Here is a 12,827-nt window from a genome sequence, read left to right as displayed (position 1 = left end):
ACTGTATGATGCGCTTCCAGATATCTGAGTTCCAAGTTGAAAAAGGTATTTCTGATTCTTTATTACGAACCAGCAAAGCTGAATGATCTTGTAGCAATGAAAAACTAACAAAACTAAATTAGCAATATAACATTCTAATTAGCAAAGTAAGTGGTCGAACTGACATATCTAAGCGCAGTTAGCAATCTAGTTAGCAGGCTGGTGGTGTAGTGGCATCTGCACCGGATTTCGAAGGGATATGAGGGGAAACTTCACTCAGAGGGTGATGAGAATGTGGAACGAGCTGTCTGTGCAAGTGGTGGGTGCGATTTCAATTTCAATGTTTAAGAGAAGTTTGGATAGGTACATGGATGAGAAGGGTATGGAGGGCTATGGTCTGGGTGAAGTTGATGGGATTAGACAGTTTAAATGGTTTGGCACAGATTAGATGGGCTGAAGGGCCTATTTCTGTGCTATAGTTTTCTATGACTTGTTTTCTTTTTGTATTTGCACAGTTTGATGTCTTTTGCATGTGTTGTTTGTTCATCTTGCTTGCACTTTTTCATTGATTCGATGATGTAATTTTGCATCTGCTGTGAATGCCTGCAAGATAATTAATCTTGGGGTTGTATAAAGTGGGTGGGTAGGGGATGAAGTGAGCAGCTGGGAGGTGATAGGTGGAAAAGGTAAAAGGGTTGAAGAAGAAGGAATCTGAAGGGAGAGGAGAGTCGACCATGGGTGAAAGGGGAGGAGGAAAGGAACCAGAATGAGGTGATGGGCAGGGGAGGGGAAGATAAAGGGTGAAGGGGAACTAGAATGTGGAATAAGAAGGTAAAAAGGAAGGGAAGGGGGAATTACCAGAAGTGGAGAAGTTGATGTTCGTGCAATAAAATACTGTTTAAAGTAAATTTATTATCAAAGTGCATACATGTCACCATATACAACCCTGAGATTCATTTTCTTGCATGCATACTCAACAAATCCGTAGAATAATAACCATAATAGAATCAATGATAGACCACACCAACTTGGGTGTTCAAGCAGCATGCATCAGATACATTAGGGACTGTTAAGAGATGTTTAAATAAACACATGAATGTAAAGAAAACGTTGGGATATTGACATTGTGCAGGCATAAGGGATTAGTTTAATTGGCTATTTGATTACTCAGATGGAATATGAGGTGTTGCTCCTCCAGTCTGAGAAAGGCCATGGATCCCCCTTCTAATGCTCCAACTGTTGTCAGCTTTCTGACCCTATCCTACTTATCTTCCCATCCAGCACCACCCACCTATCATCTTACACCCCTCCTTAGTCCACCTGTCACTCCCCTTCCCTTTCTGTTTATATAGAACAGTACAGAACAGGCACAGGCCTTTTGGCCCACAATGTTGTGTCGAACGAAATTAGCAATAAATGGCCAACTAAACTATTCTCTTATGCCTACACAATGTCAATAACCTTCCATTTTTCTTTGATCATAAATTTACTTGGAACTCTGAATTTTCTATCTGCATCTACCACCATTCCGTGAACCCGTCACTCTCTGTGTTTAAAAAAAAACTTGCCGCTCTCATCTCCTTTAAAATTGCTCTCTCTCGCCTTAAATGCATATTTTTAAAATAAATTCTATTGTTTTTCTTTATTTTCCTGTAAATGCCTGCAAGAAAATGTATCTCAATGTAATATATGGCAATATAAATCTTTTGATAATTTTTTAAAGAAGCTTTCTTCCATCATTTTTCACATTTCCTTCCAACTGGACTCTGCTCCCTCCTTATGTTTGTTGCCTGTCCAGCCTTGTTTCTCCTACATTACTCTGCCTCCTCCACCTTGGACATGCTGAGATTGAGGAATATTTTTGGTCTCTTGTGTTTTTCTCTGTTCCTCCTGGCAGCCACATCTTCACACTCAGAATTCAGTGCACTAGCATTACTAATACAAACCACTCCATCTGTCTTTCCCTTTTAAAACTGTCATTTTTAAATTTACATTCGTCAGCTGTGTAAATTCAAGACTTCATAGAGATCAGAAAGCTGTGCTCCATTCCCATTCCTATTCAGACATGTCAGCCCATGGCCTCCTCTTCATCCACAATGAGACCATACTCTGGAGGAGCAACGCCTCATATTCTGTCTGAGTAGCCTCCAACCTGATGGCATGATTGTCGATTTCTCCACCTTCAGGTAATTTCCCGTCCCCTTCTCTCATTGCCATTCTCCCTTCTGGCTCCCTTACCCCCTCACCTGTCCATCACCTCCCTCTGGTGTCCCTCCTCCTTCCCATTCTCCCATGGTCCACTCTCTTCTATCAGATTGCTCCTTCTTCAGTCCTGTTACATCTTCCACCTATCACCTCCCTAGTTTCACCTATTACCTGCCGATTTGTCCTCCTTCCGCTTCGGCCCACCACCTTATTCTGACTGCTGCTCCCTTTCTTTTGTCGTGATGAAGGGTCTTAGCCCAAAACTTCGACTGTCTATTCCTCTCCATAGATGCTGCCTGACTGCTAAGTTCCTCCAGCCTTTACTGTGTGTAGCTCATATTCAAATACATTTGGAGAGTTGATGCAGTACATCTAATAGATAGTTTAATCATTCAAGGAATAGAGCACAGGGAGTATCAATGCTGATCTTACTCCTGGTATTATGCTAAGTTGGAATCCTTTGTAGCTGGAGACTGAGCAGTGTAAGGTGCTTTCAATCTTCAATGCAATTCCTCTACTTATTTAATGAAGAATTTAGTTTCAATATTGGTCTAGAGAAGCAAATGTCAGATTGATTATTCTCTTTTAGTCTATTTTATCAGGATTCAGTTACTTAATTTGATTCTGTTTTTGTTGAAGTATAAAGCCTTTTTGGTGATATGTGTTATCACTGCTCTTTATATCCTGTGTTTAAAGTTAAAATGGGTAAAGATATGCATTGTGCAGACCAAACATGGCTTGTGAGATGGACACAATAGGCACAAAGTCCTTTTAACGTTCTTCTGCAATGTAATGTCATTTAAAATGAGCTGGGCTAATTCTGGTGACCTCATCAGCATTCCACAAAGCTAGTCCAGCTGTCCAAACAGTCCAGGACTTCATTGCAAAAGTCAAATATAACATTTTGTGAAAATTGCTTGCCACCATCTCAAAAATCAATATTATTATAAGCTTTTTACCTTCATAATTAGACAGAGGACGAGTTAGTTTTCTTGCTCTCTCGATTACAAATGATGGTATGAATTCCAAATAGCAGAAGAGTTGTAGAGTAATGTATCACAGAAACAGATTATAAAGCCAACCAAGTTGTCCCAATCCCTTTCAACCCATGTAGCTGCTTAGATGTAGCAGAACTGTTTAATGTAGCTTCATTTAAACTTGTTTATAACTTTATTCTTGGCTTTTAAAACCTTGATAGTTTCAGCATGTTCAGTATTTAAATCAGAGCATTTAACAGTACAGCACATTATAGGCCCTTTGTCCCACGGTGCAATGCCGGCTCTAACCTGCTCCAAGGTCAATCTAATCCTTCCCTCCCACATTAGCCCTCCATTTGTCAATCATCCATGTACCCATCTAAGAGTCTCTCAACTGCTCCTAATGTATCTGCCTTTACCACCACCCCGGCAACATATTTTATGTAATCACCATTTTGTGTGGAGTGGAGGAACATCCCCACCATATGTTCCTTCAATCACTTTAATATTATGGACGCTTCAGGGTGGCAGGGTGAGATATGTCACTACCACAGGAGGTGTAAGGCGCTCCTTCCCTCCACTAGCCTGCAGGTTACCCTTGGTTAAGAACAATCATAGTCAAGACCATGATTACCCACGTCATACGACATGGCACATAATGGATGAATTCTTTCCTCCAATTACCTTAAGGCTATGCTCCCTCATATTAGCCATTTCCATCCTGGGAGAGTGTCTCTGGCTCTCCACTCGATCTAAGCCTCATATCATCTTGTACACCTCTGTCAAGTCACCCCACACCCCCATCCTCCTTTATTTCAAGGAGAAAAGCCCCTATACATTCTCTATCCAAATATTCTAAAATACTTAATTTCTGCTTTAAATTGACATCATGTGATTTACTATAAAAGCCCTGAGCCATAGGTCTTTACAGCATCCTGGAATAGAGTCGGAGACTAAATTCTTAGACTGTGACTGTGATTTCAGTTTTATCTTCTGTTAGTCAGTCACCGATGACCCCAGTAAGGTTCTGAAATTCCCATTCAAAGCCTTGGCTATGAATCATTCCTCTGACTCAGTTCAGAGACCCTATGAACTTGTGTGTCCAACGAGAACTCAGTTAAATCCAACTCATTCTTTTTTTTTAATGGAATTTGAATTTATTGCAAAAATGAAAGGCCATCATCAATTCCTTACAGACCTAATTACCAAAGCAACAAAGTTCGAAGTACATTTATTATCAAATTATATGTACCATATACATCCTTGAGATTCGTCTTGCAGACTCCTTGAGGAAAATAAAGCAATACAATAAAATTCATGAAAAAGAATCACGTATAACAAAGACTGAAAAACATGTAAAAGAGAACGAATCGTGCAAGTAATTAAGCAAAAGTGAACAAATGGTATATGAGCTGCAGAGTCCCGGAAAGTGAGACTACGTGTGTGGAGTCATTTCAGAGCTGAAAATAGTAAAACCATCCACGCTTGTCCAGGAGCCCAGTGGTTGCAGGGCAACAACTGTTCCTGAGCCTGGTAGCGTAAGGCCCAAGTCTCTTGCACCTCCCGTCTGATGGTAGTTGTGAGAAGATGGGTCAAATGCAGGCAGACAGGATGGGCTCAGATTCAGGATCTTGGCTGGCACAGAGGATGTGGGGCTCTACACTGGCTTGTAGTCTGCTCTTGGGCCTTGAAGCTTGGAGTCCGCCCTGACGCTCTTCCTTCTGGCAATTGCGGCCATTTTTCCGCTTCAAGTTGCCATACCTGCATTCCTGAGAGTCAAGTTTGATGAACCCTTCAGGAGATCATCAGACAGTTCAAAAATACCTTTTTTTTAACAGGGTAATTACTGATTGGGGATTGCAGTGATCATAGTTTAGAAGAAGTATATCTAGTAGTTTAGTGAGCTGCGCACAACACATTGCCATATATTGCTAGAGCCATCCTGCCATAAGAATATGATTCTTTAAAATGTAATATCATTTTCTAACTTTGAGCTGTTGCAGACTGAACACAGATGCTCCATAAAACAATCACCCAGTTTACATTTGGTTTCTCTGATGTACAAGAAACAGTATTGCAAATATTAGAAAATAGGTCATAGGGACAGAATCAGGCCATTCAGCCCATCAAGTATGCTCCACCTTTCAAGCATGGCTGAATTATTTTCCCTCTCAATCCCATTCCCCTCTCTTCACCCCATAACCTTTGATGACCTGACTAATCAAGAACCTGTAAATCTCCACTTTAAATATACCCAATGACTTGGCCTCCACAGCTACCCATGGCAATGAATTCCACAGATTCACCACCCTCTGGCTCAAGAAATTCCTCCTCATCTTTGTTCTAAAGGGATGTTCTTCTATTGGAAGGCTGTGCCTTCTGGTACTAGACTTCCCCACTATAGAAAACATTCTCTCCATGTCTCCTCTCTCTAGGCCATTCAGTATTCAATAGTTTTCAATGAGATTACCCTTCATTCTTCTAAACTCCAGCAAGTATAGGCACAGGGCCGGCAAATACTCCTCATATGTTAGCCCTTTTATTCCGGAATAATTCCTGTGAACCTCCTGGACCACCTCCAAAGAAAGCACATCTTTTCAACACGATGACACACAGTAAATTGAACTATGGAAGTAAAAAGTAAGATCATAAGAACCATAAACAGGAACAGAATTAGGCCTGTTTTGCCATTTCGCCATGGCTGAATTATTATCCCTCTCACCCCCAATCTCCTGTATTCTCCTCATAACCTTTGACTCCTTGACTAATGAAGAACTTTTTAATCTCCGGTTTTAATGTTCCTAATGCCTTGGCCTCCACAGCTGACTATGGCAACAAATTCCACAGAAATTCATTACCACAAAAGGATAAAGTTTGGGCCTAACAAAGGCAAATGGAGCCAGCTAGGGTAGGCAACTTTGTTAGTATGGGCGTGTTGAGCCAAGGGGCCTACTTCTGTGTAATATAACTCCCCTCTGCATCTTTTACCCCTTCTGGAAAACTGTGCCTCCTGGTTATGGATACTGTGCTAAAGGTGAACATTTTCTCATTCTATATCCCGTTTATTCCATCCCGCCCCACCATAATTTTAAATTGTTCAATCAGATAATCTCTTGGTTTACTCACCTCCAAGAAAGCTCAACCCAGAGTAACAAAAATAAAATGCTGAGGAAATTCAGCAGCATCTATGGGCATGAGTTCTCAACCTGGGGTTCACGGGCTCCTTGCTTAGTGGTGTTGGTCCTTGGCATAAACACGGTTGGGAACCCCTGATGTAAAGCAGTAAAGAACTAATGTTTTGGGCTGAGACCCTTCATCAGGACCAACAATGTAATATCAATCCAGAATGCCTGGTCTCTCATTGTAGATATTTGCATTAATGCAGTGGCATGCAGAAGTTTGGGCACCCCTGGTCAAAATTTCTGTAACTGTGAATAGTTAAGTGAGTAGAAGATGAACTGATCTCCAAAAGTCACAAAGTTAAAGATGAAACATTCTTTTCAACATTTTAAGCAAGATTAGTGTATTATTTTTGTTTTGTACAATTTTAGAGTGGGAAAAAAAGGAAAGGAGCACTATGCAAAAGTTTGGGCACCCCAAGAGATTTGAGCTCTCAGATAACTTTTACCAAGGTCTCAGACTCTAATTAGCTTGTTAGGACTATGGCTTGTTTACAATCATCATTAGGAAAGGCCAGGTGATGTAAATTTCAAAGCTTTGTGGATATTCTGACTCCTCAAACCTTGTCCCAACAATCAGCAGCCATGGGCTCCTCTAAGCAGCTGCCTAGCACTCAGAAAATTAAAATAAATGATGCCCACAAAGCAGGAGAAGGCTATAAGAAGATAGCAAAGCGTTTTCAGGTAGCCGTTTCCTCAGTTCGTAATGTAATTAAATGGCGGTTAACAAGAACAATGGAGGTCAAGTTGAGGTCTGGAAGAGCAAGAAAACTTTCCAAGAGAACTGCTCATAGGATTGCTAGAAAGGCAAATCAAAACCCCATTTGACTGCAAAAGACCTTTAGGAAGATTTAGCAGACTCTGCAGTGGTGGTGCACTGTTCTACTGTGCAGCGACACCTGCACAAATATGACCTTCATGGAAGAGTAATCAGAAGAAAACCTCTCCTGCATCCTCACCACAAAATTCAGTGTCAGAAGCTTGCATGGGAACATCTAAACAAGCCTAATGCATTTTGGAACAAGTCCTGTGGACTGATGAAGTTAAAATAGAAATTTTGGCTGCAATGAGCAAAGGTATGCTTGGAGAAAACAGGGAGCAGAATTTCATGAAAAGAACTCCTCTCCAACTGTTAAGCACGGGGGTGGATTGATCATGCTTTGGGCTTGTGTTGCAGCCAGTGGCACAGGGAACATTTCACTGGTAGAGGGAAGAATGAATTCAATTAAATACCAGCAAATTCTGGAAGCAGACATCATACCATCTGTAAAAAGCTGAAGATGAAAAGAGGATGGCTTCTACAACAGGATAATGATCCTAAACACACCTCAAAATCCACAATGGACTACCTCAAGAGGCACAAGCTGAAGGTTTTGCCATGGCCCTCACAATCCCCCGACCTAAACATCATCGAAAATCTGTGGATAGACCTCAAAAGAGCAGTGCATGCAAGACGGCTCAAGAATCTCACAGAACTAGAAGCTCTTTGTAAGGAAGAATGGGCGAAAATCCCCCAAACAAGAATTGAAAGACTCTTAGCTGGCTACAGAAAGCATTTACAATCTGTGGTACTTGCCAAAGGGGGTGTTACTAAGTACCGACCATGCAGGGTGCCCAAACTTTTGCTATGGGCCCTTTTCCTTTTTTGTTATTTTGAAACTGTAAAAGATGGAAATAAAAAAGTAACCTTGCTTAAAATATTAAAGAAATGTGTCATCTTTAACTTTATGCCTTTTGGAAATCAGTTCATCTTTTACTCACTTAGCTATTCACAGTAACAGAAATTTTGACCAGGGGTGCCCAAACTTTTTCATGCCACTGTATAGAGACGAGCCTAATAAAGTGGCCACTGAGTGTAGTTGCACCTTAAACTCATTGCTCCTATATTCTGTTCCCCGTTTAATGAAGAGAAGTATTGTTTAACTGATCTACCTTTGTGAACAGCTAGTGAGCACTACAGTCGGGCATCAGGGCCGCAAGGGTCACCATGGGGCATCAGGGCTGCGAGGGTCACTGTGGGGTGTCGTGGCCGTGAGGGCCACTAAGTTAGCATAGCTGTCAGCGTGACTGTAAGCTATCATAGCCGTGAGTGCCACTGCAAGGTATTATAGCCATGATCACCACCGTAATGTATCTAAGCCGTTAGCACAACCGTAAGATATCGCAGCCATGAGCACCACAGTAAATTAGCATAGTTGTCAGCGTGACTGTAAGGTATCAGGGCCGTTAGTGCCTCCGTAACATTAGCGGCACTGTAAGGTATCATAGCCGTGAGCACCATTGTAAGCCATAGGCACAGAATTAGCCGTTTAGCCCATGGTTCATGGCTAATTTATTACCCTTCTCAACCCCATTCTCCTGCCTCCTTCCCATAAACTTTCACAACCTTAATATTCAGTAACCCATCAACCACCACTTTAAATATACCCAGAGACTCGGCCACCTCGGCTGTCTGTGACAACGAATTGCACAGATTCACCTGCTCTGGCTAAAAACATTTCTTTTCATCTCTGTCTAAATAGACTTCCCTCTATACTGAGACTGTGCCCTCTTCTCCCAGACTCCCCCATTATTGGAAATATCCCTTCTACATCCTCTCTGTCTAGGCCTTTAAATATTAGATAGGTTTCAATGAGATTCCCCTCTCATTCTTCTAAATTCCAGCAAGTACAATCCCAGAACCATCAAGCGCTCTGTGACACTTTAGAGCAGCCAGCTGAAAGGTCGGGGTTCAATTCCCACCGTGGTCTGTAAGGAGTTTGTACGTTCTCCCCATGCCTTTGTGGATTTCCCTTGGGTGCTCTGGTTTCCTCCACATTCCAAAGGTGTACACTTTGGGTGACACGAGGGTATAATTTTATGTTGATTGGAAGAAATTATCGAGGGGTTGTCAGAGGTAATTTTTTTTACAGTAAGTGGTTGGTGCGTAGAATGCCTTTGCAGTTGTTGCTAAAGATATTAGTGGCATTTAAGGGACTCTAAGATAGACACGTGGATGAAAGGAAAATGGAGAGCTATGTGGGAGGGAAGGATTAAATTGATCTTGGAGAAAGTTAAGAGGTCAGCACAACCTTGTGCACTGAAGAGCTAGTGCTGTGCTGTGCTGTAATGCACTATGACTCACATCTTCCAAGTAACAAACAGCCTTTCTGATCTTTGGAACAAAACCACACCTTGCTGTCAACGATGTTGAGTATTTGTACATTCCGTACATTCATTAATGTTCTTCTGCAATTTCTCGAAATTATCCTCTGTACTGACCTCACTCCCCCCGCCAAAGGTCTCTGTTCCATGCCCCATGCCCTCCTGACTTTGCAAACCTACCACCAAAGCTTTTGATGACTTGTCCTCATTTTGCCTTACTCACTGCCTGCTCTTGTTTGTCTTTACTTCACTCCCCCGGGATTCTCTCTCCATTACCTTCCTTCACATATTTTCAGCTGATGGGATGAAAAGCTGTCTTCACTTATTAATGGGTGTATTTACACTATCACTTATTAGACAAATAACTGTAGCTACTGCCACGCCTGTCTTCTCGTCAGCATGGCCACATTAACAGGAACTACTTTCATAATGGAAGAAAATATTAACCCTTTGAAATACATTCCAAACATAACTTAACCTCATTCTAAAAGTTAGGGAGTTGGGCCGGAGGTGAGGGATGAGTTGGTTCAGCTCACTGTTATGCAATGTTTACTCAGCTCTGCACTGAACTGAAGCTGTGACTTTGAGACTGTGGACAGACTCTCTTTCATAAAATTCTGTTCTGAATGCTATTTGCTACTCTTATTGTTTGCACAATTTGTTTTTTTTTTACTCTCTGCACTGTGGGTGTTTGAAGGTGGTCTTTTTTTTAAAATATCTTTTGCATTTTTTTGTTTTGTGGCTGCCTGTAAGGAGACTAATCTCAAAGTTGTATAATCTATACATACGTTGCTAATAAATGTACTTTAAACTTTGAACCTTTATGGGGGAAAAGTGTCATGAAGAATCAAGGAGGCACAGGATGCTGAAGATACACACTCACAGATTAAGGAACAGATTCTTCCCTGCTGCCGTCAGATTTCTGAATTGACAATGAACTACTTCACTGTTTTGCTCTCTTTTTGCACTTCGTTGTTGAATACTATTTGTTATAGTAACTTGGTAATTTTTATGTATTTCACCATACTGCTGCTACAAAACAACAAATTTCATGACCTATGTCAGTGATAGGACCCCCCCTCCCACTCCAATCAGGGTCACATGAAGCTGTAGGAGTAGGTTATGGGTGGTCGTATGAGCAGCTTGCGCATATCACAAATCCTGGTTATGTGACCACTGATGCTAGGCAGACAGTCTCTGAAGAGTGTTGATAATGGCTTGTAAAGACACTGCCCAGCAGAAAAATTTGTCGAGAACAGTCATGGTCATAGAAAGACCATGATCGCCTACTTCTTACGGCATGGCACATACCGAATGAATGAATGATGTCATTGATAATAAACCTGATACTGATTTCAGATTTATAAAGGAAGAATTTTCTAGATCAGTTGAATTATCGTCTTTCCAATTTTAATGTCTGTCTTTTAAAGAATATTTTTAAAAAATCATGATTGTCACGTTGTCCATTTACTGCTTCATGTTTCCCTCTTGGTTGCCTCGCAGAAAGGTTTTGAAGCATTTTAATTTTGCCTTTTCTTAACAGCTTTTCTGGGAGAAAAGACTCCAAGGGTTGAGTGCATGTGACATTGCTGAACAGATCATTAAGTCGGTAGAACTTCCCAAAGGGTTGCAAGGTAAGATCCACTTCTGATGTGATTTTATCTATTAGGATTTCATGTATTTATAATTTTATGTATATGAAAGTAAGCACTGATGAGGCCTAGTGTGGGCAGTTCTGGGCCCTTTATCTAAGAAAGGGTGTGCTGGCATTAGAGAGGGTTTAAAGGAGGTTCACGAAAATGATTCCAGGATTGAAAGGCTTGTCACATGAGGAGTGTTTTATGGCTCTGGGCCCATACTCACTGGAATTCAAAAGAATGAGGAGGGAGCTTATTGAATGTTTAAAGGCCTTGATAGAGTGGATGTGGAGAGGATGTTTCCTTTAGTGGAAGAGTCTAGGACCAGCCTCAGAATAGAGAGGCCTCCTTTTAGAATGGAGATGAGGAATTTCTTGAGCCAGAGAGTGGTGAATCTGTGGAATTCACTGCCATAGACAGCTGTGGAGACCAAGTCATTGGGTATATTTAAGGCAGAGGTTGTTAGGTTCTTGATTAGTCAGGACATGAAGGGATACAGGGTGAAGGCAGGAGATTAGGGCCGACAAGGAAATGGACAAGGAAATTTGGAGTATTGTGTACAGTTCTGGTCACCGAACTATAGGAAAGATATCAACAAAATAGAGAGAGTACAGAGAAGATTTACCAGAATGTTACCTGGGTTTCAGCACCTAAGTTACTGAGAAAGGTTGAACAAGTTAGGTCTTTATTCTTTGGAGCGTAGAAGGTTGAGGGGGGACTTGATAGAGGTATTTAAAATAATGAGAGGGATCGAGTTGACGTGGATAGGCTTTTTCCATTGAGAGTAGGGGAAATTCAAACAAGAGGGCATGATTTGAGAGTTAGGGGGCAAAATTTTAGGGTAACATGAGGGGGAATTTCTTTACTCAGAGTGGTAGCTGTGTGGAATGAGCTTCCAGTAGAAGTGGTAGAGGCAGGTTCAGTATTGTCATTTGAAGTAAAATCGGATAGGTATATGGACAGGAAAGGAATGGAGGGTTATGGGCTGAGTGCGGGCCAGTGGGACTAAGTGAGTGCAAGAGTTGGCACAGACTGGAAGGGCCGAGATGGCCTGTTTCCATGCTGTAATTGTTATATGGTTATATATGGATCAGCCATGATAAAATTGCCGAGCAGACTCTATAGGCCAAATGGCCTAATTCTTCTCCTGTGTCTTATGGTCTTATAATAATTAACAGGATGATGTGATAAAAGCATTTTGTCCCAAATTTGCCAATTTTTGCAGCTTCTGACTGGTAACACAGAGTTTTTAATGCTTCTTTCACAAAATCATACCTACTCATTATTATACATCCTGGATGTATTCCAGATAAGTCTGTTCTTCAAGCTGTGATGTGTCAAAATGCCTACAAGTGCTGATGAATCTTGATTTTAGACATAAGTTGAGTTTAAAAAAAATCCTATAAACACTTCAAAGAGAATTCTTCAGTACTGGATTTGTAAAATTGAACTGTGGTTGAAGTTTTCTATTTTCTGCTCAGTTGGTCATGAAATTACTTTTATGTCATTTTTGTCCCTGCTTTTTCTGACTGTAGTTAACTTGGACATTTTTTATTGATGAGGGAAGGTTGGATGATTTTGTTATAGGTAACAAAACTTGGCAATGTTAGAGCCGTTGGCATTGATAATCTAATTAGTTCACAAGGTGTTTACATCAGACCATAGAGTCCTGTCCATTCAGCAGACCTTGATCACCCTTAGAGTCA

The 12,827-nt window shown here is 41.2% G+C and overlaps 1 protein-coding gene across 3 annotated transcripts in view; it reads left to right on the top strand.

Moving 5' to 3' along the window:
• The window catches only part of LOC140737623 (methyl-CpG-binding domain protein 3-like), a 131,326-nt gene that overhangs the window by 63,667 nt on the left and 54,832 nt on the right, over positions 1-12,827 (top strand). For all 3 annotated transcript variants that reach the window (XM_073064090.1, XM_073064092.1, XM_073064091.1), the window contains exon 4: positions 11,028-11,118. In XM_073064090.1, the coding sequence (XP_072920191.1) occupies positions 11,028-11,118 (91 nt within the window). The remainder of the gene's footprint in view (positions 1-11,027; positions 11,119-12,827) is intronic.

Source organism: Hemitrygon akajei, chromosome 13, assembly GCF_048418815.1.
Source record: "Hemitrygon akajei chromosome 13, sHemAka1.3, whole genome shotgun sequence".
Lineage (NCBI taxonomy): Eukaryota > Metazoa > Chordata > Chondrichthyes > Myliobatiformes > Dasyatidae > Hemitrygon > Hemitrygon akajei.
Note: the sequence above shows the minus strand (reverse complement) of the source record. Positions and strands in the feature narration are given on the sequence as shown.